The sequence below is a fragment of the Hakea prostrata genome, chromosome 4 (assembly GCF_041222555.1).
Source record: "Hakea prostrata isolate BN-2017 chromosome 4, UWA_Hpros_2, whole genome shotgun sequence".
Taxonomy (NCBI): Eukaryota; Viridiplantae; Streptophyta; class Magnoliopsida; order Proteales; family Proteaceae; genus Hakea; species Hakea prostrata.
Window position 1 is genome coordinate 6812731 of NC_142603.1, and position 24228 is coordinate 6836958.

General features: G+C 38.7%; 2 protein-coding genes across 2 annotated transcripts; one reads left to right on the top strand and one right to left on the bottom strand.

Annotated features, from left to right (window-relative positions):
* Positions 1–301: 301 nt before the first annotated feature.
* Positions 302–1131, top strand: LOC149017464 (plastocyanin). Its single transcript, XM_089151801.1, has one exon. The coding sequence runs from the start codon at positions 393–395 to the stop codon at positions 897–899; it is 507 nt and encodes a 168-aa protein (XP_089007927.1). The 5' UTR covers positions 302–392; the 3' UTR covers positions 900–1131.
* LOC149017465 (phospholipase D delta-like) lies at positions 936–18142 on the bottom strand. The gene is made up of 10 exons (XM_089151800.1): positions 16761–18142; positions 14291–14407; positions 11225–11419; positions 6860–7141; positions 6692–6763; positions 6108–6255; positions 3957–4105; positions 3355–3525; positions 2746–2946; positions 936–2622 (listed from the first exon to the last, which is right to left on the bottom strand). The coding sequence occupies exons 1-10, from the start codon at positions 17721–17723 to the stop codon at positions 2329–2331; spliced, it is 2592 nt and encodes an 863-aa protein (XP_089007926.1). The 5' UTR covers positions 17724–18142; the 3' UTR covers positions 936–2328.
* Between the last annotated feature and the right edge of the window lie 6086 nt (positions 18143–24228).

The window sequence follows — 24228 nt, forward strand, 5'->3', positions numbered from 1 at the left end:
CAGTTATGATCTACAGGTCGAAGATTGGATGACCCTACAATGACTGGATCCTTCCGAGTGAAGAGTGCTAACCGAGTTGACCCATGGATGATACATATCTGGCTCTGGGAAAGAGCAATTCCTCACATGATAGCGTCCTTAGAATACATTTTGTAGAACAAAATCAAATGATATCTATCCCAGCCAATAAGATGAAGCTGCGTGGATAACCCTCACTCAATTCCCATCCATAAGCCTCCAACACAAGCCACAAATGAACACCACTCTTATCCACCACAGGATCTTCCTTCTTAAGATCAAAATCCTCCCCTTCCTCTCCATCTTTTGATTTCTCTGTGTTCTACACCCACCAGCTTTCAACTCATAAACTCATCTCTCTCCAGAATAAATCCATGGCTAGCGTCACCTCTGCTGCTGTTGCCATCCCCTCCTTCTCCGGCCTTAAGGCCGGACCAACAGTCAGAATGGGCACCATCTCCACCAAGGTTGTGTCCACCAACACTCCCATGGTTGCCGGTGTGAAGGCCTCACTGAAAGAAGTGGGAGTGGCTGTTGTGGCCACAGCTGCTAGCGCAATTCTTGCCAGCAACGCCATGGCTATTGAGGTCTTGCTGGGTGGAGATGATGGGTCGTTGGCTTTCGTGCCCAACAGCTTCAGCGTCAGCGCTGGAGATAAGATCGTCTTCAAAAACAATGCTGGGTTCCCTCACAATGTGGTTTTCGATGAAGACGAGATTCCATCTGGGGTCGATGCTTCAACCATTTCCATGAGCGAGGAAGACCTTCTCAATGCCCCTGGTGAGACCTACTCTGTCACCCTTAAAGAGAAGGGCACCTACTCTTTCTACTGCTCCCCTCACCAAGGTGCTGGCATGGTCGGCAAAGTTACTGTTAATTAATTTAAGCTCTCAAGGATTTGTTGATGCGGGTTCTGTGGTTTTCTCTACTCTCATTTTGGATATTAAGAGTTAAAAGAGTATTATGTAAAGAGGACTTGAGAGAAGGGACCTAGATCTTGTAGTTCTCAGCTGCTTGATTACAAATCCTTATTTGTACTTCAGCTGTTTAAAAATCTGTCAATCAACATGAATTCATGGATCTGTTATATGAATGCACTACCAGTTTCATGCATTTATTCCAATTTCTGCCAGAGAAAATTTTACAAATATCATCTATAACAGATGGTGGTGACTAACCAAAATGATCCGAGAAATTTTTTTTTTTTTGTCTCAGTTTATTTATGTACAGCCATGGAGTAGTAGGCTTTATTTTTCAGTTTTAGTAGTGAATCTGGTATTGCTTAATCTGTACAAAAACCACAAAGGGATCGAGCTCGGTTTCGATGATCTGCAGATGGAAAAAATTCAATTAACACCACACGGTGAAGGAGAGCTATGAACTGAGTGGTTGCGTCTTCGAGCTCTCTAACCCAACGCTCCATAGCCGGCAATCTTTTAAGACCCAGTCACCCAAGCTTACTTCTCTGATCTCTCACCATTTCGCACTTTTCGTCATGAATCTGTTTTAACCTCCTCGAAACAACCTTTTGGCTTCATTTTCATGGTAGTTGTCTAAACACGAAAACCCTCTCATCTGATGAAGATCGTTAGTAGCTGTAATGATGCAGCTAATTGAGTTCTCTGATTCACCCTATCTTATTAAAGAAGTCCTGGAAGAGCCAGGCAACAACTGCCCATCTTTCCTAGGAATCAGGATGTGACAAAATCACAATTCATAAGCTACTCAGCAGGTCTCAAGCAAGCGCCATTGTTAGAACTCAGAAGCTTACCTAAACTTATCCAACACAGATCTTACTATAATGGTTTTTTATCTACCATAATATCTGGTTGTCGTACCTGCATTTTACTCGATGCCATGTCCTGGAATTGGGGTTCGATATGATTGGAGGAGCTACCAAGTACCAAGCAGGTCCTTTTGAAGATAATTATGATGATTACCTAGTGATTCAAGATACTGGTACATAAAAGTTTTGGAGAACCTCTAAATTCTCATAGTGTCGGTAATTCCTGTCACTTTTGAAGTGCAGGTAAGTTTTCACCCCAACACATCTGCGCCGATCAGAATTCTCGAAAGCTCAGGATTGTAATCAATTAAATACTGACTCTGGAAAATAAATATTACAATTTTTTGTTTCCTATTTTCAGCTGTATTTGATGAATCGTTTTGTTCTTTAATTCTTGTACATATGAAATTACATGTGAGTATAATGCAACAAGGAGTGAACACCAATCAGTAGATTCAGTAGCCCTAAAACCTATCGTTCTTTTGGGAAAGCTAAATCAAATAAAAGAAGCAAGCAACTGCACACTATGTGGTTAAAGCATCTGGAAGTGTAGTGGGAGCCCCAAGGATCTTACCACCAACATCAGGAAAATTCTCATGCCCAGGCAAACTAACCACCTTTCCATTGGCTTCAACCAATAGTGGGTACTTGAGGAGGTGGCCACGCAACGGTTTCAGTTCCTCAGCTACAAACGTCTCCCAGTTTTCAGTAGCCAGTTCATTCACATATTTAACACACTCCAGGGTATGTGGTTCCTTGAAGAGGTCATTTACGAAACCCAGGTGCTCTGCCCACAGGGACATTCTATACCCATATATCTGCACAAACCAGAATACCATAATTCAATAGCACCCAAGTATTAAAGGATTAATAACTAATTTGAGGTTTATTATTGCAATTCTACTGAAAATAAAAGCCATGCCATAGGAAAGTCTACCAACCTGGCCACATGGATGTTTCTTCTTCTCAGACCATGTATGATGTGGCTGATATGCACCCATAGCTATCTCTGTGTCCCTTGAACCGGATAATGATCTTTCATTAATATTGGCAGACCCTAAAATGACATATTCATCATCTACTATCATTCCTTTGGCGTGGACATAGATCATAAACCGTCGGTGCTTTTCACTAGCAGAGGCCTGAAAGAACAACTTTGAACTTTCAGTCACATTGCCTAATCTTAGAAATTATTTATTTGTTTTGATGTGAGAACAATTCTTAATGTCAGACTAATCTGGCTGGTTACCTCCCATCGCATTAAAAATCTACAAGAACCCAGACATTGAAGGATATAAAGCAACATTCGTTAACTGGAGTTGAACTGAAAGCTCTAATGGTGGCAAACTCAGACCAGTACCAGATGTTTCAGTCTTGGTCAGATGTGCTACATTGCAAGGGCAGTCATTGCTAAGTGGATCCAAAGTTCTAGATAACCAATATTGAATGAACAATGGGGCACAGCAGTTGTAATAACTAATAACTGAAGATTAAATTTAACTTCTGCCGTCAGTGAGTAAATCCAGACAAAGTTTGAATTTATGAATTACCGTATCACCATTAGTAGATGGTTGACCGTTTGGTGGTAACATTTCATCAGGTACTTCTTCCCGATTCCCAAGACAATAGAAATTGAGGTAGTCCTGAGGGTGTGAGTTCTCAATCTGCATGGATTCTAGCTCTCGTGCAATAATTTCATACATCATCTGCATTGTCTGACTCTGCAAATTAAACAAGAGAGTTAATACTAAACCACAATTTAACTGTCCATGAAAACGCTCACAAGATGGTTTCTTGTGAATACCAATATGTGCAATATATAACCAACTATTCAACGTTAAGAACTCAAGATTTTCAGAATAAACCATGCTTGGTTTTATCATCAATGAGAAATTCGGAGGAATAATAACTTTGTTCTGTATATTGCAATGCAGGAAATAGAAGCAGAAAACCAAGAACCTTCAGCATCATGGAAGTATTTAATTTGGTTACACTTGAAGGCAACAAATTAACACCAAGGAAAAAAGAAGACATGTTTTCAATCATGCTGTATGGTAAAAGACAAGGCACAATAAAAATCCACCTAGAGATTTTATCACTTTTCACGTTCTCTCAATAAAATATATTTTCAGAAATAAGTGAACCACATCACCTGCCAGTACAGAATTTCCTGCACAGAATTAGAACTGGGAGCACCCTCAGGCCACATTGGTATAACAATATATACAGAAAATCTCTCGTTAGCTCTTATTTTGCTAGCAATTTTCAATGCCAGCTCCATTGGAATTAAATTATTTGCACCTGTCAAATGCAAAACAGCTTAACATCAAACATCTATGCTAAAAATGTTAAAATACAGATTTAACTATTGAAATCTATGAAGATACATGATGGGAAAAAGTGAAGAGAAGCAATTAACAAATTAGACAACTACAGTTAGCCACAATTAAAATACCACCTGGCAGAATGCAGGCACAGTAAAGTATTCACGTTTGGAATTTCAAAAGGCATAATTGTGAAACCAAACATGGAAGAGGAATTTATATTTGCATAGAACCACCAAGACATGAAGAGATACATCAGTACCACGCAGGTATGTAGTACATTTGAACTGAATCATGGCCCAAGAACTTGCCACGATTTTGGAAATATCTCCATTTTTTGAGAAACCGAGACAAGATGCTATACATACAGTCCAGTCAAGATCTCAGTTCCACCAAGATGACCCAAACCGTTATATAAAGTGTGCTCCAACTCAAATAAGACCTCTTAACTGCTCTCAGTCACCTTGTGGGTTTTGGAAGAGAAGCCCAAGAAAGCATAATTTTTTTTGGCTTTGATCCCATTTTCTGGAAAAAGTTAAGGTCACCGCGAAGAATAATATATTTGCATTTTTATATCTCTGATGTTAATTTAACTTGTTTTACTTTAATTGCGCACTCTGATTGCTTTGTATTACTGGACTTCGTGAGAGTAGGGTATTTTATTACGTCTAGCCTACCAACCCAGGTCAGCAGTCAAGCTCCTATTTGGCCTTTTTTTTCTTGCGGCATCTGATAATGCCTTTGTCTAAATGGCCCAAAATAGATCATATATCAAGTTTCATGGCCAAACTAGGTCAACAGAACACTAAAAGCATCAAACAAGTTCAAAAAATAAATGCATCAACTTAATGAGATCTGGATCCAAGTTGATTTTTTGGTTGATTGTGTTTGGGTTCCAAAACTAAATTTTTGAACCTTAAATTGAACTAGTGAGTGCATTAACCATCTAATTGGGACCTCTAGATCAAGAATTCAATTAGGACCTCCAATAAAACAGAAAATTATTTAGATATGGATACTTGGCATCTGAAACCCAACAGTGACATGTTAAATGTTATCACCACTAAGGTTTCATGTTCTAAGTATGGTAAAATTCTAACAGGTGGGGCCAGCTGTTAATGTTGCATGAGATACCGTCATTGGATGACTGTAGCATTTAAACCACTTGCTTATGTATTTAGGGCCATATTTTGCAGCTTTGACATTAATGGAGTCCCTCGGGATAAAGTCAGTCACTCTAGCTGTGCCTAAGATCATTTTCTTGAAAATATTAATTAAAAATTGGGGCATAAAAGTATCTTTCTCCCTGGTAGGTGTATGCATGATACAATTAGTGTTAAGAGGATTTCAGTCACTAAACTGGCATAGTGTGGAAAAGAATTTGCAACAAGACTGTCAGAATGGTTGAAGAAACCAAAAATATTAGAATATGCACCTCATAATGGACATTGATTAGGAATCACAATGATATGATATAAGTGTTCCCGGTTACCTAATGAATCATGCAACATTGTAACTATAGCACTTCTAAAACCACAAGAGAGAAAACAGAGAAAAAGAAAACAGGACAAAAATTGCATAAAGGAGCTGATAATTGTGAGGCCGTTGGACATTTGAATTGCTTAAGGAATTTGAAAGTTGGAAACAGCCACTCCTATGAAGTACAGGGTAAGGCTGTGCATGTTAGCCCATCCCAGACCCCGCAGTAATGGAAGCGTTGTGCGGGTTGGACTTTTTTATTTGATGATTGTGGGATCACCACACAAAAATTTGATAGCATTCAGAGAAATATATATATATATATATATATATATATATATAATCAATTCTTTTTTTTTCTTTTTTTTTTTTTTTTTTTTTGGGGGGGGGGTTCGGAACACAAACGAACAATTAACATTAAAATAAAAGAACCATTTCCCTGAAAAACAGAAATGATTTTGACTAAGGGCAGCAATTTATATGTGGAAGAGGCTTCCAACCTGCATTTTTGTACGATGGCCACCCATAAGATGATCCCAGAAAATACTGATTTTCGATATATATGAAGTGTTTAGCAGATCTAATTGCCTGGATGTAACCTGTTTGAATACTCTTATCAATCACCAAACTTTTTGCACATACAAGGTTCTGCAATAGAAAAACATCAAACAGCTCTGTTATTAGAAAATTGGAAAGCTGAAGTATTACAACATAGAAACTATTTCAATGAAGAAATCCTTGGCAACAACCATAGAAGCATGCCATCCTACTGAATATATAAATTCCATTTTTCGATTAGTGATTAAAAAAAAAATTGCAACAAAACGTCCATTCTGCAAAGCCTAGCACAGTTAGTGCCTTTATTGGCCACGTGATATTTTGCAGTCCAATTCATCCATAAATCCCACCTTATATTAAACTTTTCTTGTATTTCAACCATTCAGCTTTTCTGCACCTACCTTGACTTTTAATTACAGCTGGATTTTGGAAGGGGGACTACTTTTGCACCTACCCAGCCAACACATGTTGTGGTACCAGCTTCCCATTAAAAATTTATAGGAAACACATAAGCTAGAAGATAAACCTGACGCTCAGCTTCCTGAACATTTTTAGTAGGGAATCCTTTTACTGATCCAGAGTCAATTGAACGGAAAACCTGCCACAAGTACAGAAAAGAAACTAGATGACATGATTCACACCATTGAAATCAAATAGTGTATTTAGGGACTGGAGAAAGCTCCAATAATTCAACCTGAACATGCCAAGTTTCAGGATCCCTTTCCTTGGAAACTGAAAGGATAGGATCATCATAAGAAACAGATGGTGAAGGACTTAGTATCCATGAGATACGTTCTATCTGTATTAAAGCATCATCATGCCAATGAGATATCCTTGTGAAACGCTTGCCAAACTCAGACCATTTAGTTGCTTTTCCCCAACGCTGCTCAAAGTTTTTAAGTACATCGTATGCAGCAGGACCTTCAATTCTGCAGTGCAAATCATGCCACGGTTGCCGTGGACACTTACTTCCTGCCTGTCATGCACAAAATCCGGACATTAATACTGCAACCCGAAAGAAAAACTGGAATGAAGGAAAAAAGAAGAAGCATTAGTCAGCAAAATAAGGATGAAGTCACATATGACCATTTCTATACTGCAATTTGGGCCCTGTTTTCTGATGATCTTTCATTGACATGGGTTATCCCAAGGACATGACTGAACTGATGCCACACTCTCGGTACCCCCCGGGGAAAAGGCAAATCATTATCCTGGCTGTCATAGCTATCCTATGGAGATTATGGTAGGAGACGACTGCAAAGGCTGTTACAAGTATGTTCCACCCTCTCTCCCACTTCCTTAGTGCAAGAGTCTGGAAACAACCCCCCCCCCCCCCCAAAAAAAAAAATAATTAAATAAATAAAAAAGACAAACTCCTCCCTTCAGAAGATTGCCTTTTCTCCACCATTTCTGCTTGGAACCATACCCCTAGCCCTTCCCCCCGTTTCTTGGGCAAAGCTTGCTTGGTTCAAGGGTAATATCCCCCCACAAGCTTTCACGGTCTAGAGAGCCCTCTCCTCTGCCTTCCCACCCAAATCTACCTTATCCACCTTTCTATCCCTGTCAGCCCCTCCTGCATCTTCTGCCCTGGGCCTGAGTCCACCCCTCACCTCTTCTTTGCTGTTTGTTTCCCCGCCCCATTTGGATCCGTGCCCTCTCCACTATTTGGCCTAGAGCAAGGTGCCCTCAGCCCCTGGACATTGAGGGACATTGGTTTGGTTCTATATTTGGAGGCCCATCGATCACTGACATTATAGGGAAGCGACTCCTGGGGGCCTGCATCTCTCACACATTTGGATGGAGCGTAACTTCCTTAGATGGACCACCAAATCCCGCTCCACGGATCGATTTGGAAAGCCATCTGCAATGATTCTAGACTTTCATTTATGCCTCATAAGTGTCTTGTAGATTCCTCAAGGAATAGACTCATTATTGTTACCCGGGGACTTGATAGCTCCTTATTAGTTTCTATCAGGCCTTGTTAGCCTAGTGCTCCCCCCTTGTACTCTTTGTTTCCCTTTAGGGTGTTTATTTATATTCATTTATTCATCCAAAAAAGGTATCTACTTAGATATCCTACAAGGAATAAGTAAAATAACAACCAAGGTGGTCCATTTGGCAGAAAAGATGATTTGTTTAGCGGTATACAGCAAGTTCTCTACAGCGTGAGTTGATGCCTTCCTTCAGCCACTATGCGATCCATACTTCACAAACAAAAGAGCATATAGCAAGCCAGGCCAGGGCTGTGGACTTGGTAATTTTTGAAAAGAGTTTTTTACAAGTTGCACACTATAATAGGGGTTAAACTCTAGGTACCTCACTATAGTGGCCTAAATTGAGGTTGCATACTTGCAAAATTATGAGTTGCACACTGTTAGACTTTCATCCAAGATTCTATTAAGTCACATGACAAATGACCATATTGCTCCCATTGGAATAAAGTGACATAATTACCCCCCATACCCAACATCTACCTACACCTCGCCAAAACCGCCCACCGCCGCCGCCGGAAACCACCCCACCCCTCCCCCTGCTGGTGACCACCACCACCACCTTTCCCTGCAAAACCAAACTAAATTTGGGAATTTTCGTTTTCTTTTAGCAATAAACGGATAAGCCATTTCTCACCCAAATAGTTGCGAAAATATTGTAATCTACTTTAGTATAGCTCATTATACCCTGTGACAAATAGATGATTGGTTAAAATTAGGGTTACAGATTTGGATTTCAACTGGAAAAAAAAATCGGATATGATTCCCGATGTTCTATAGTGACTTCGATGGTATAAACACACTGCATCTCTTTCACCGGGATCTTCACCATTTGCTCTAATAGAAGGGTTGGTGGGATCACAGATGTGGGTCTTCTTTGCCTGTATCGTCTTGAGGGTTTACAATAGAAGAAGAACAACAACAAAAAAAGAGAATGAGAGAAAGAACAAAATAGTGGTTGAAGACGTATAGGATCGAATTAGAATTGATTATTCTCTCCATTTTTGACTTCATTTATTTCTTCTCCCTCATTATGCTCTTTTTTAGATGAATTCCTCACTATGTAGAGCTTTTGCATTCCTTTTGTTTTGAAATGGGCCCATGTCAACTAAAATCAATCAACGTTACAAAAAACCCTGGAATCATCTTTGCCGGCTGAATAACAAGCGATTGGATCTCAAAGCCCTAAATCAGAAAGGTTGCTTTGAAAGTGTTAAAATGTCTTATATGCTAAAATAAATCCAAACATAATCAAGTGTTTTGAGGGTGGTTGCCCATCTTTGGTTTGGGATTTTTTTTCTTTTAAATTAGAGTCGATGATTCTGATACTCAACAAACCTTCTCTGTCCTACCCAAAAAATTAAAAAAATGCAAATCTAATTGAATGCAGAGATTCTTTGTTGTTGAAGCTCTTCGTTTTCTTTTGATTGTTGCATTCCTCACCACACTCACTCTATCCAACAAGGGATTTAAATGTACAGTTCATTATACCAAAAAAAAAAAAAAAAAAAAAAATTGTAGAGTTCAAAACTAAAAGACGTGGGTGTGGTGGTTGCAGGCAGATGAAGGTGGGGGGGGGTCGCCAGCAGGGGGAGGGGGTAGGGTGGTTTCCGACGGCGGTGGTGGGCTGTTGCTAGTGAGGTGTAGGTAGAAGTTCTTCCTTCACCCACCTAAAGGTTGGGTATGGAAGGGTATTAAATGGGGGTTAATTATGTCATTTTACTCCACTGAGGGCAATATAGTCATTTTTCAAGTGACTTAATAAAATCTTGGATGAAAGTCAAACAATGTGCAACTAGTAATTTTGCATGTGTAATTTGTAATTTAGGCCACTATAGTGAGGTACCCAGAGTTTAACCCTATTAGAGTGAGCAACCTGTAATATAAATAAAATAATAATAATAATAATAATAATAATAATAATAATAAAACTCTTTTTGAAAATATTTGGTCCAAAGCTGCCAATCTTGGTGCATTTTGGCTCAAAATTGAGCCCGAATTTCAATCCAATGGCACCCCAATGATAGAAGCCCACTCGCAAAGTTATCCTTGAGCTGGATTTAAATGATTTCTTGATGGTGAACATAGGCACACTACACATTCAATGTTCTTGTAGGCATAATATGGTCATAGAGTTGAGTTGGAAGTCTGGGGCATGTTCAGGACCGCAGGTCATATTGGAAAAGGTACTCCACACAAATAGAGCAACTTTGACTACAGTTTGGTTTTAAAGAATCTATTGTGAGTATTAGAAATTTTGATAGGCTAAAGAGATCTGGTAGCAGGACACGTCCACTAATTGTCATGAGGCCATCAATGACCCCTTACAAAACTTCTTAACTCCAGCCACAACTAGATTGACGATCAAATGGAAAGGGAGACTCTTCCTGGAGCGCATGCTCACTTCATCAGAGCACTCTTAGCACAGTCATATAAGATTCAATTTGATGCAGAAGCATCTCTGTGAACCACAACAGGACAGGTGTGTTGGTCAAGTGTTCACTTGCTGAATGCTTGGTCATGTGATCAAGTCTTGGAAACAGCCTCTCTGGTGACAGGGGTATGTCTGCATACATTTGACACTCCCCACAGACCTTTTAACAGCAGGAGCCTTGTGCACCTTACTGCCTTTTCTTTTGACTGGATTTTGGGATGCTCTAAAAGACCCCTGGAACTAGCAAACCATGTTTTTGGGGCCTCATAGACAATGCACATTTATATTGCTTGTGTTGTCTGAGTTAAGATCTGAATTGCAGGTGAAGATCCACAATGTACCCTGAAGATATGTGCTTCCTTCACAACTCTAATTTCAACACTATTATTCTTTTTACAAGTCTTCTCTTTGACTTTTTCTTTTCCCCATTCAGAAAAAACTGATCAAAGAGTTTGTTATCAACATAATTTTCACTCTAAGATCTATTTGCAATATTCCTTAAACTAGAAAACACATAGCCCCAGGCAACCCCAGTTTAGAGTCTAACAAAAACACAAATCCAACAGAAGAGAGGAGTGCTAGTATGCTAAACAAGGGAGGAACAAAAGATGAATGTGAGAAGAAGAATACTCACAGGAAGTGTAGGATTATGAAAATCATCCTGAAATACAGTGTCAAGATCACGAAACAAGCGATGCTTAGGAGTGTCATAGCGACCATCACAAAGGTCAATACCACCCACAAATGCTGTGATCTTTCGGTTATTTCTAGACGCTTGAGTGTCCAATATCACACATTTTTGATGGTGTGTAAAGAGGGTCCCAACAACCTGGATTGCAGAAACCACAATAATCAACTTGTCACCATTGAATACAGTTGGGATAAAAAACCAACCCCCCAAAAAAATTAAAAGAAATTCAAAGGCAGAAAGGCCTCTGAATTATTTCAGATTTGAAAATGTTTCCCACACAATAATGTATGTCTAAAAAGTGAACAAAATGCCATTGATACTTGCATGAATGTCAAAAACATTAAAAAAAAAAAGAAAGATTATCCAGCTTGGAAAGTACCTGGAAATTATTTCACCCAAAAAATATTGATGCAGATGCTGCACCCATTTAGGCTTATTTCCCTGCCAAAGGTTGGATTGTATAACGTATAAACTATAGGCCTTTGATGCCTTGGTTTAACTTGTAATGGGCCTCTTAGGGAAATAGGTGGTGCACAAATTTTTGCTTAATTATCAGCTTATTTCATATTTTAGAGTTTGCCCCAGCTCAAATTATGTTACGAGTTATTGGATCAAATTTAAATCAGGGTATAAGAGCCAATTTAGATTTTAGATAGTGATTAAGTATCACACTGCGATGCAGATAGCTGGGGTTGTGTTATATTTTAAATATAAGTAGCTCTCCTTTTCAGATTAGGACTTCGTAATTGGCTGATTACAGCCCTATTTATACTCCCATCATGGGAGAGTGAAATAGACTTGAATAAACAATTTTTGCATTGAACAAACTTGGCTGCTGCCTCCCTTCTCTGTTAGAGATAGTTCTCTGGGAACTAGACAAGGGGGGGGGGGGGGGGGCATGGGGGTAGGGGGGAGAAAGAACTTGTAAACCCATTACATATACACTCTCCAAATCTTGACCGAAACCGACCACCCATACACAAATACTCAGCCTTGCTCTTGTGTGCTCCAATAACCTACCCCAAAACCCTAAAACCTTTTCTTTTTCAAGAAACCTACTTATACCCACTGAATTACACTGTTACCGCATTGGAAACACCTTCCAAATCTTGATTAATGTAGGCCATAAAAAACCCTAATTGAGATACCCCATCAAGCAGGAAATTCACTCCATTAAAAATTACCCACCATAATTTTGTGGTGTTCAAGAAACCATCCTTTACCAATCCACTTATGTTTCAAACTTGTAACAGTCTCTTTTTATCATCCACTACACACACCCTAAGGTCATCATTCAAAGAAACCTCCCAGGATACCATTTGAGATCTCCTATTTTTAGCCCTACACATTCAGACTGAAATTTTTAACAATCCCTAAACTTCCTCCTCGAGTTGAATAATTTATCAGAATAGGAATAGGAACCAGAGAGATCTGCAAGCAGCATGATTACTGATTAAAGAAAATTGAATGGTGGTTATGGATGATGATCTGTTCATGTACAACACAAAAGCCATTGCTAGGGACCAAGGTTCAAGGAGAAACAGGGAGCTCCTCATACAGAGAATATTCTGATGGAGATACTAGACAGAGGACATGAATATGGAAGAATGTAAAGCAGAACAGAATAATTACATAGGCTACACCTAGATGGCTATGCAGCAGTGAGACGATAATGGGATTGGGATCGCTAGAACAAACCAACTATTCCACATACAGAGAGCTATCAATCAACTGTACAAACATGATGGAACACAAGGCTCTGGAAGATTGTAAAAGCAGAACAAAATTCAAAAGCAGGCCACAAGGTTCAGACAGCAGAAAGTTGACGACAAGATTGAGAGACCCATAGAAAAATGATTGCACCATTATAGATAGCTCTCCACTTTAATGGTTTTGTCAAACAACTCACTTTTAACAGATGATAACTTGTTAGGTTGGTAAAGGCCAGAGGTTAGTGATCTACGATAATATGTAAGCTTCCTAGTAATTGGAATATTTGGAAAACAGGGAGAATTTAGTTGTTGACTATGTTCTGGGGAGAAGGGAGAGGAGGGGAACTCAAAAGGAGCAAGCAACAAGAAAAATGCCGTTATCAGACCAAAAAGGTTTCTAGTCACAAGGCTTCACACCACTGCACACAAGGGCACTGAGTTGGGAAGATTTGGAACCTAGGCTCTGAAGCTTTAGCAACTTCTCACGTAAGAGCTGAGGTCATGTGCTTCAAGCCATATAGCTTTGAGTAGTAGGAAAGCGCAGGAAAGGGGGGGGAGGGAGTTGGTCATTTACGAATTAGAAGAAATAGAAAATTGGAAGGAAATGTCAATAAACATGACAAAAATTATTGAATATGAAAATTGCACTCCAATCTTATGGTCCTTGATGAATAGTGTGCATCAACCATACCATCCATTTAATGCCTGAACTCAAGAGTCTTGGACAAATAGAGTAGAGGAAAAAATCACGAGGAAAAGGGGGTTGGGTAACCTAGGTAACTCACCTGGAAAACCTGTTTCTCATCCTTCTGGTTTGGTTGCAACTAGTGTGATATGCTATATATGAGAGAATCTAAGTTACATTTCTTCATTTCTGCATAGAGTGTTTCTGTTTTTATTGCTTTCATTTACTTTTACACCTCAATGAAATTGCTTTCATTTACTTTTACACCTCAATGACTAAGCTTTCTCACATGGAAGTATCCAGACATTGACAATGTTTAGCAACCATATACCGCTACGTCCCTCTCGCATCAACAGAGTTGACAAAGAGGGAAACAATATAATTAAGACAGCCAGCATGTTTACATTTTAATATTCAAAGGTCAGATGGTAATGATTCTACAAGCATAGCAGCATCTGACACCAACCCCATAAAAAAAATAAAAAAATAAAAAGCCCAACCAAAAAAGAGAAGTTGTAAAAATAAACAGGAAAAGGACATCTTCAGAAAAATTATCCGAACAAAATCAACTAATTACTGTAAGAAAAATGAATTCTATGGTACAGAACCTACCTGTTGCTTGACTATGCTAAGCTTACTACTGGCATAACGAGGTGACAGCACACAAATGACTGATGAATGCTTGAAAAATTTCCGAGTTTCTTCATCATGTGTTTGCATCACTCCTGCCTGCAGTCAGAGCCAAATCATGCAAGTTAGAAAATGCCAAATACGCTGAGCATCCTGAAACAATCTACAAGGCTCCAGGGAGTGTTATAATTCAGGACACTGGATAGTGACTACTGCAACATATGCATGTAACAAAAGTATATTTTCTATGTCTAGGCGAGATATATCTCCATGGTCTTCATTAGCTCAGATAAAGGATCTAAAATAATCATTGAAATAACTTTTGGTTTTGGAGGGGGTGGGGGTCTGTAGAGGTAAACTGATTTAGTGTACCTGAAGTAACAAAGGATATGCATGATGGAGCATTCACTAGAGTAAAACATGCAAGAGACAAATACCAGGTTCAGCATTGGATGCTTACCACTTTGCATTTACTATCAACAATTACACCAGACGTAATTAGGATGAAGGAAGAGACATTACCCGTTCCCCTATCCCCTCTGATTGTGGGCAGCCTTGCCCTAGCAAGGACCTTCCTTCCTTGCATGATAAGGAGGCCCTTGAGGGCCAACTCCCCAAGACCGAAATCTCTATGCCTTTGTATGCCTCTGCTCGTGATGGGTGCAAGAGAAGTAGTCGCATTCCCAAGGGGCGTTTTGAAGCTGATGTACACTTCCTTGTCAATTTCAATTCTTCTAGAAAGAAGTAGAGTGTTTTCTAGGCTTTGGCTCAGTCTAGCTTGGCCTTTTGGTCTCATTTTCTGGTCTTTATTGGCTAGTTTTCGAGTTTCTTTTCTTTTCTGTTCGCCATGTTAGCTTGCTGCATTGCTTGGTGCCATCTGTTTACTGTTGAAGGCTGTTTCGCCTTGTATTCCCCCCCCCCCCAAAAAAAAAAAAAAAAAAAACTTCTCTTTGATATAGGGTGAGATACCCATTCTGTTCCCCGTTCCCCCATCCCCTTCATTGATTATTGACTTCAAGTTCTAGATCTGTTCAACGTGATTTCAAGAAGCTACCAAAATTGCTGGGATTGCTTTCTGCAAGATTTTCTCATTGATACTTAAACATGCATTCCTCATATCTATAGAGGGACTAAGGTTACCAAAACCCTAAAAGGCTGATTGAAGCCAATTTGAGATCCCCTGTTTCTCTTCCTTGTTTATTGGAGGCTTTGGAGTTGTTGATCATTACATATCGAATTGATATTCCAGATTAATCTAGTCAACATTCCCCTCTTCTGCTTCTAGTTCTATATTCCACTGCAAATCAAGTGATATATCTTCATTTCATTTCTTCAATTCTTATTCAGTTTCTCTTTTCCCTCCTGTTTCTAGTTCTGAGCAGAAACAAATTTTGTTTTTAAAGCTCAATTATTTGATAAAAAATGGGGTCAAATAAATCAATGTCATAGTTCTACATTTTTTCACTATCCAAATGAAAGTGGATCAGCTTAAATATTTTGAGCAAAAAAAGCAACAACACATGATCAAAATGTAGATTGGGCATCTGATCACTTCTATGCTTTCAGGAGCTTGTGTCCTCTAGGTAGTTGACTACTGAATTGGTCAATGGAACCTAGATTTTATTTTATTTTCTTGAGAGACACTGGCTAAAAGGTGGGCCCATACCCAAGTCACAAAGTGCACGATCAAAATAAGTGGGCGCCCAAGCAGCTGACACTGTCACCTTCCTGGTATTATGATCTTAAAACGGGGGAGGGGAGTTCACCTTTTCTTGCAGCTCTTCATTTTATTTGATAATTGCCATTTAGAAGAACAGATTATTATACTGCATTTCAAGAACCGAAAGAAAAAATAGACATGTAATTACACTGTTTAGTCTTATTTTCAGTTTTTGTTGATAAATGTCTAGGGGTGATTGAGTTATCAAAATTTGAGTGCCATGCTTTAATGCTTTGTCTTTCTTTTGTTTTTTGTCTGGGAAAGTAAAAGAACTAGATAAAGCCCTTAGCTATCACTAAAGTGACTGCTTAAAGGTTGTGCGGGATCCATAATTCCATATGACCCATTTCACAACAGTGAATTCCAATGAACAAAAAAAAGTGCAGCCCAGTATTCTTTCCAATTTTGCATGCCTAGAATCATTACGTTTCTTTACGACTGGTATAAAATACATGGCATCATTCAAGATTATGGAAAATTCTTTCTAGACAATAGTCCAGTTACAGAAGCCATATTGAAAAAAAAATGAAATGTTTAAGAAATCAATACAAGGGCGAAAGGAAATGCTCCTGCTTTTAGGTCCCTACCAACTGGAAAGGAATGGGAGGGGATTGAAAAATGTCTCCGCATTTTTATGGAGGGAAACACTAGCATAAAGAACAGAAACAGAGGAAAGTGTATCAGAGAACAACTGTTTAACAATCCAAACACCATGTCAGTTAAATTTGTTACCGTATTGATGAATAATTTGTCATGGGAAGTCTTGTCATCCCAGACCAGCAACAACACTCGCACTCCTTCTTGGGATTTATACTTGAGCAAGTCACCAAGAGTCATTTTACCGGCATTCGGTAAAGGCCTGCCAGAAGTTGGCTCTCTGACCAGCTTCACCTTGTGGTAAACGGACCAACCGACAATATATATCAGGTGATGGGCTTCCAATATGGCATGACAAATATCTTCCCAGCACTTCTCATGTTCGAAAACTGCTCCGTTGTCCAAATTAATCTCCGGAAGGTCCCCTTCCTGAACATGGGCGTCCTGATACAGTCTCAACGAACATCCTTTCCTAACAGGGAAGTAAGTGTGGCGAACACCCAGATGCTCTGGATCCGCAGCAATGCCGTGCTGGAACAGGGGATTTTTCTCAACGGGCGTAAAACTCATCACAAGATGAAGAGCCGAATCAGGTTTTGGGGGCTTTCCAGAGGACCCAATCACAGGAAACCATTCGTCGATGTGTTCTTCAGAGAGAAACCTACTAGCGGGAACTTGAACGGTCCCCATAATCTGAGCACCGAATAAATCATTATCCTTGACCTGAAACTCGACATGAGAGACAGGATGAGCGAGTGGTATGTGAAACTCTTCTTCCCATTTTGGGCGCTGAGAATTAGGAATAACTCTGGTGCGAGCGACAGTAGCCCCCGCCAACAGAACCTTAACGTAAGGATCGCTAGTGATGATTTTGCGGTGAGGGTGATGCTTGCGGTCGCCACTGGCTCTAGGAGCTCGGCAAGTATCACAAGCAGTGAAGCACCGACGGAAACGTTCAGAAAACATATCCATGTTGGGCAAACTACGACCTTCGCGAATCTTCACATCGAGGTCACCGTGAAGGAAAATGATCTTGTCCGAGTGATTAGTCGCCATTGGAGCAGCGATTTCAAATTTTCCGTCTGAACCGTTATCCATGGTAGAGTTGGGGAAGATACTGAATTAAACAAGCGACTGTAGGAAGAACAACTCAAGAACAACCAATCAGTAGCATTCAGTAAAGCATGTCCCCATAATGATGTTTATGAAGAGGATGCTTCAGTCTTCCAAAACCCAGATCTGAAATTCTGATCTTCTGAAAACTCTAAGAGTCTAAGAGGTTACTTGCAGCATAGAAACTACAAAAACTATAAAATTTTGAAACTCCATTACTCAAATCAAAAGCACATCAGCATCAAACTGTATCCATATCTTTTTAAATTTAAACCTAGATCGGGAAAGAAGGAATAGCTTACGAGCAGAGACTGACAACGAAGCCGAAAACCAAGAGTTTGAAAGATTGAACATGCAAGGGATAGCTACTCATCGTTTCCTGTTACGTCAGTTACACGTTGCCTTATCAAGTCGTATCACCAAACTGATCCTTATAGGGTCATGCAGGGACAGAGCGGTTGTTGCAAAGACCCCCACTTTGTTTCTTTTCTCTTCCTTTTCGTGCATTGTATGCCTATATTACATAAGCTATAATATATAATAAAACCCACGACCTCTGTACAAAGAGGTGTTAATCATTGCTAATCCTGCGATAGTATCATGATATCTCATCTTACTTGCTTAGTTGATTGTGTTTCATTAACTGTTAAATTCTTTGATTCATATTCGAAGGTGAATAGCTTCTCAATGCAGATACATTTGAGTTTGTCTTTTGGAGGAAAGGCTTCTTGTTAAGAGGCATAGAATAGACAACACTAAAACAGCAGATCAATCAATGCATCCGACAAATTGCCGTTGAAGGGTTTGTCTTCATCTTAAATATATTGTGGAGTGTGACAAGAGAATAGTCTGCTACCCTACAGGTAGAAGATCCGTGAGCATGAGATTATGTAACTTTTTGTTTTATCTAGATTAGTGAAAATTTGATTTTTTCACTTAAATTGGTTTTATGTGCACACGGTGTTTCAAGCAACTATAATTCAAAAGAATTCAAGTAATATTCATCCAATAATAGCCACCGTAAGCACCACCACATCAGTAACACTAACCTAGCAAATTAGACAGTTGTTGCTTCATTTTTTATCTTGAATGAAGAAATTTAGCACGTCTGGGAATGAAAATGACCTTCATAGCTTCTTCGTTTTTGTATGAAACTATTTCATTCAAGCAACCAAGACTTTCATAGCTAGGAGTTCCTTGATGGTCTTTGAAAATAATTGCCGACTCTCCCCTACACCCTTCCTTAACTAAACATTGCATTAGAGTTCACTGGTTCAGGGTCACCACATCAATCTTTCCTGGGCTTAGAAAATCTCATTTAGCCACACTGGAAAATAATTTTTGTTTTTATCACACTACATTGCAGAGTGCTTTTCTTTTTTTTTTTTTGAGATACTTAGGAAATCAATTAAAATTTGGAGTGATTTTAACTTAACTTTTAATTTTATAAACGTAAGTTATTTTCATGACACTTAATGAAGTTACAACATTTTTTTAACTTGACAGAAAAGACTGTTCAAGTCAAAATCAGATTTTTCCAACGATGCATTAGAATGTCAAGTGGGACTTTGAAAACAACTAAAGAAGAGAGAAAAGCTGGAGAATCAAAGTTGACAGGCCATCCTAGTATGCTTGTGCTCTACTTATACCCTCAAAAGCTAAAATATTTTTAGAAAAAAATAAAAAAAATAGAGAAAAGGAAAAGCCAACAGTTTCTTTACTAACAGTTATTCTTGAAATTAAAGGAAAATTGCCATGGTTGAATGAAACCGGAATCATCCTTAAAAGGTTGGTTTGAAATGGGAATTATCTTTAAAGGGCTCTAATCTTTTCCTTTCAAGAAATTTGTTCATTCCTTAGTTTGGATGGACTTATCATCCGATGGTTATCAACAAGAGAGAACCACACGGAAAAGTTATAAATAGAGACAAAGCACACGCAAAAGGTAACACATTCAAAATTCTCAAGAACACTCACATTCTTCTCACTTTTTTTCCATTAAAGCTCTTTAGAAGGTCTCAGAGAGCTCTGAAACCCTACTTCTTGTCAACTATTGACTAGATCATTGGAGACGGAATGCCGATCAGCGCCGATCCAGCTGATCGGCTCCGTTTCTAACAAGTTGCTTGTTTTACAGGAAGTGTGAGCTTGAGCCGGATCGATCCAGATCTGAGCGATTGATGTGAGATTCTCGGTTCACAGATCCAGGCGAAATCTGCACCAACACCATCTAAGGTAAAGACCAAGTATGCAACAGGTTCTAGCAAAGGAAAATTGGAGTGATCTTAACTTAATTTTGAATTTAATAAATGTAGGTAACTTTTCATGACTCTTAACAAAGTTACAACAATTTTTTTAACTTGACAGAAACGAAGATTTTTCTAACTACGCAATAGAATGTCAAGTGAGACTTTAACATAGACAATAGAGAAAAGCTGGAGAATCAAAGTTGACGGGCCCGTCCTAGGATGCTTGTGCTCTAAGCCTGCCAAAAGGAAGAAGAAGAACCTTAAAAGAGAAAAGGAAGAGTTCCAAACGGTCTCTTATGTCGACTAGATTACATGGCCTTAATAGTTTTTCTCTTAATCAAAGTTTTTAGCATTTGACCAAAGAAAAGAAGGATTCTCTACCCTCACTGCTCCTGTGCCCGTAAAATTTCTCTCTCAAAATCCACTGACATTTGATCTCAAGATGGTAAATCAACTCTACAGTAGTAGAGGGTGTGTTTCTGCAGTAATAAGCCTTTCCATTTGCAAAGCTAAATCAACTCTGAAAGTGCAGAATTAACATCACATTATGGTAATCTTGAATTGTGGATAAGTACCCCCAAAGAAAACCAAAAAAGAAAAATGAGTGAGGATCCACTAATTATCAACACCAGTGATTAAAAAAGGCTTGGCCCCAGATGTTTTAGGTTGGCTTTGTATATTCGATGGAAACAAAGAAATGAAAGAATTGCGACTATTTCAAGCCCATCTGAATCTGAATATGACTGGCTCTTGATGTGATTTAGCCACGTCATTGTTTGGTTTTTGTTTTACCCAAATCAACGGACTAGATTCCTGCCCAATCTTGACCGCTGACATTGATAGAAAATTCTAAAAAATATCTGGCAGCTATTATGATATTTCAAATACAGACAGTTCAATATATTGAAGTGACACACAACATGCTAACATGATGGGAGAAATCTTCTTTGAAAAATAATGTTGGAAGAGAATGCACAACCACAAAGAGTCCTCACAAACTTTTCCATCAGCCATAAGTTGTTGGGTGACATGTAAGTTGATGCTTTTGCTATTTTGTGACATCTAAGTCGATGTTTCTGTTATTTTATTATCTTTCGGTTATTATATGTGAATTTTGTGCATGTCATTCTCTATTTTTATTTTTATTTTTTATCAAAAGGTCAAACATTTCATTTATAATTGAAATAAAACACAGACACAAACACCGAATTAAAGGAAAATAACAAAAACTAAGGGATGGGCCGAGCCCAATAAACCCTCAGAATACTGGTTGTGACAACCACAAAGCTAGAAAAACATAATAGGCATGTCATTCTTTATTATTCACCGAACAACTTTTTTAAATATCTAAAGCACATGAAAATTAGTGAATATCATATATCAAATAATTTGATTTTTAATAAAAAATAATAAATAAATAAATAAATAAGAAAAAGAAGGGACGAGGAAGAGCCAATATGAACACTATATAATAGGATGCAACACAGAAGATTTACATCACTAAGCTCCAAATCTTGATTTCTTTTCCCTTTTAAAAGAAAAAGTTGAACAACTTTGATCTGATTTCTACCAGATAGAGAATGCACCAACCACCTACTGCAGCTAAGCATAATGAACAGTTGACAGATTCCCAGATAAATACACCTGGCGGAGAATCTTTAACAAAAGCATAGTTTTGAGATTGTTTGAACCATAAGGGAATGAGTTCTTAAAATTCATTTCTCTTCTGCATGCAACGGTATGGTTTTTTGACAAGTGGAAGGAGTTAACAAGTGTCTCCAAGAGCAAGACTGAAGCCTTGAGCAGAGGTGATGTTCTGTATCTCAAACTTTTTCTTGTCATTGCTAGGCCTCCATGTAGCTGCCATTGTTAACTTTGTGGCTTGAAATTGGGAGTTCGAAATAAAATAGTCAAAAGGCCTTGGATTGGAATCTTTCCAATCCTAAAACATAAAAGTTATTCACGAGATTCCTAAAACACTAGAGTTCAAAAAAATTCAAAAACATGGGAAAATAAATATTATATCAATTTTTAAAATGAAATCCAACAAGAAGAGCAAAGTAAATGAGCGAGACGGCAAGACAAGTGAAACTGAGAAAAATATAGGAGAACCCAACCTCCCAAATCTTTGATCCACATAGATTACGGGCACTTAGGATTCATATATATATATATGTGTTTCCTTCGTCTCAGAATCTGCCATATAACCTCGTCATCAAACGTTTGTGATGATTGACAGAACTATGATTGATAGATGGACCAATCCGTCTAGAATGATCACATGGATGAACAACTTATCCTTAATGCATTCTTGAATTTACTGTCTCTACCTATTAGGTTGGTAGCACTGTGCTCGTAGTACACCCATCTTCTTATGAAATGATATACCTACTCATTGTAGTTGGGGAAAGAGATAGAAAGAAGTATGCGCTAGCCTATACTGCGCAGCCAGTTAGAAAACTCAAAGCTTAATTAATTTTTAAGACTTGAAGTACTTACGCTTGTGGATGTTTGTGGTCAGCTCTGCGGTTGTTCTATAAAGTAAGTGCCAGTTTTTTCCTGTTGGGGGTAAGAATTTTGTGTCAGATTAATGTGGGGGGTGTCTTGGGCCAGGGCTCATCTCAGTTTTTAATTCATTATTTTTATACATGGGCTTCATTGGGTTGGAATTATCCATTAAATTTGTTCATGGGCTTGAGCCCAAACCAATTCCAGTTTTTTTTGGCTCCACATAGATTACGGCTTAAGGCTCATATGTGTTTCAGTGTTTCCTTTCTCTATAAGAGAATTAGCCAGGGGTGGCTCAGTTGGCAAAGCCCAACGCTTTCACGTAGGAGGTCAGAGTTCGAATCCCCTCAGGGCCATGGGCGAAGCCCTGCCTATATTAATTATATAAAAAGCGCTTTGAGGATTAGTCGTGGTGCATGCAAGCTAGCCCGGATGAACCTCATTTAAAAAAAAAAAAAGAATTGGCCTGACCGTTATGGTCGAAGACAAGTATTTTAAACTACGTATTTGATACAAATTTTTTTTTTTTTTTGGGTTGTTTAATGGTATTTGATACAATGACCCACCCATTTTAAACTACGTGTTGGCATTTTGTGTTGATAGACAGAATACAAAATTTTAAGCTGAACAACTTTAAGAATTCATACTTCTTTTAGTAAGAGAGAAATTAGGAAACAGCGTTGCAAAAGAAAATCATCAAGAAATTCATTAAGAATGAAGGAATCTTCCTCTTGGTAACAAGATAAATCCCAAGATCCCATGTTCATGTGCTTAGGTCTAGCTTTAGAAGAAGAAGAACAAGGTCAAGTGGAGCTCCAAGAATCTCAGACGAAAGCAGACTGTTTTTTAATGTTGACGCCCATGGAAGCTGAGGAGATGCAGCTCCACGGAGAATCACGAAGGTATTGAGTTAGAATTACAAAGGTCTGGGGAGTTGGTGCTTTGGTGAATCTCTCAAAGTTAAGGAAATTTGACGTAATTTTTCTAATGGAAACAAAATTTAGAGAAGGCCGAAGATGGACTTTAGTTACACGGTAGATTTTTTTTTTTGGTCAAACACTAAAATTTGTATTAATTGAAAACAGACAAACCAGGGGACCTGGATAATAACAAAGAAGTATTAACGATAAACAGAGGTGGAACATTTCACTAAGACCGAACCAATGAGAACCTAGAAGCTCCTTCAGCAAGAAAGTCTGCAAACAAATTACTTTCTTTAGTAATGTAATGGAAAAAAACATGCTGAAAATAGGAGGATAACCTCTTAATCTCAGAAACTAAACTAAGACTACTCCAATCTAGTGAAGAGGAAAGACCCTACAGAGTAGAAATTGCGTCTAAACAGTCAGAATTAATTTGAAGGTTTGAAACCTCCAAAGATTTTCCGAGCAGTAAACCATCTCTAATTGCTTCCAACTCTATAGCCGCTGCCGAACCTCCTAGTCCAAACTCACACGGTAGATTCAGTGGGCCAAGCAGGAGGCCTCTTGTTGCTATGCGGCAAAATATTGAAATTTCAATATTGTTTTCTTGTCAGAGATACATTGATTGCAGCGCACAGGTAAAAAATCAATAAAAATTTTATTTAACTTTTGGTTTAACTCATATGTGGCATCATCGTATAGAGTAAGTTTGGGTTTGGATAAGGATGCGGTGGTGGACTCGGGATTAGGGTCGTTGGGTTTTGAGTGATGGGCTGAGGGGGGAGATCATGGGGCGTGTTGGGCTTTTCA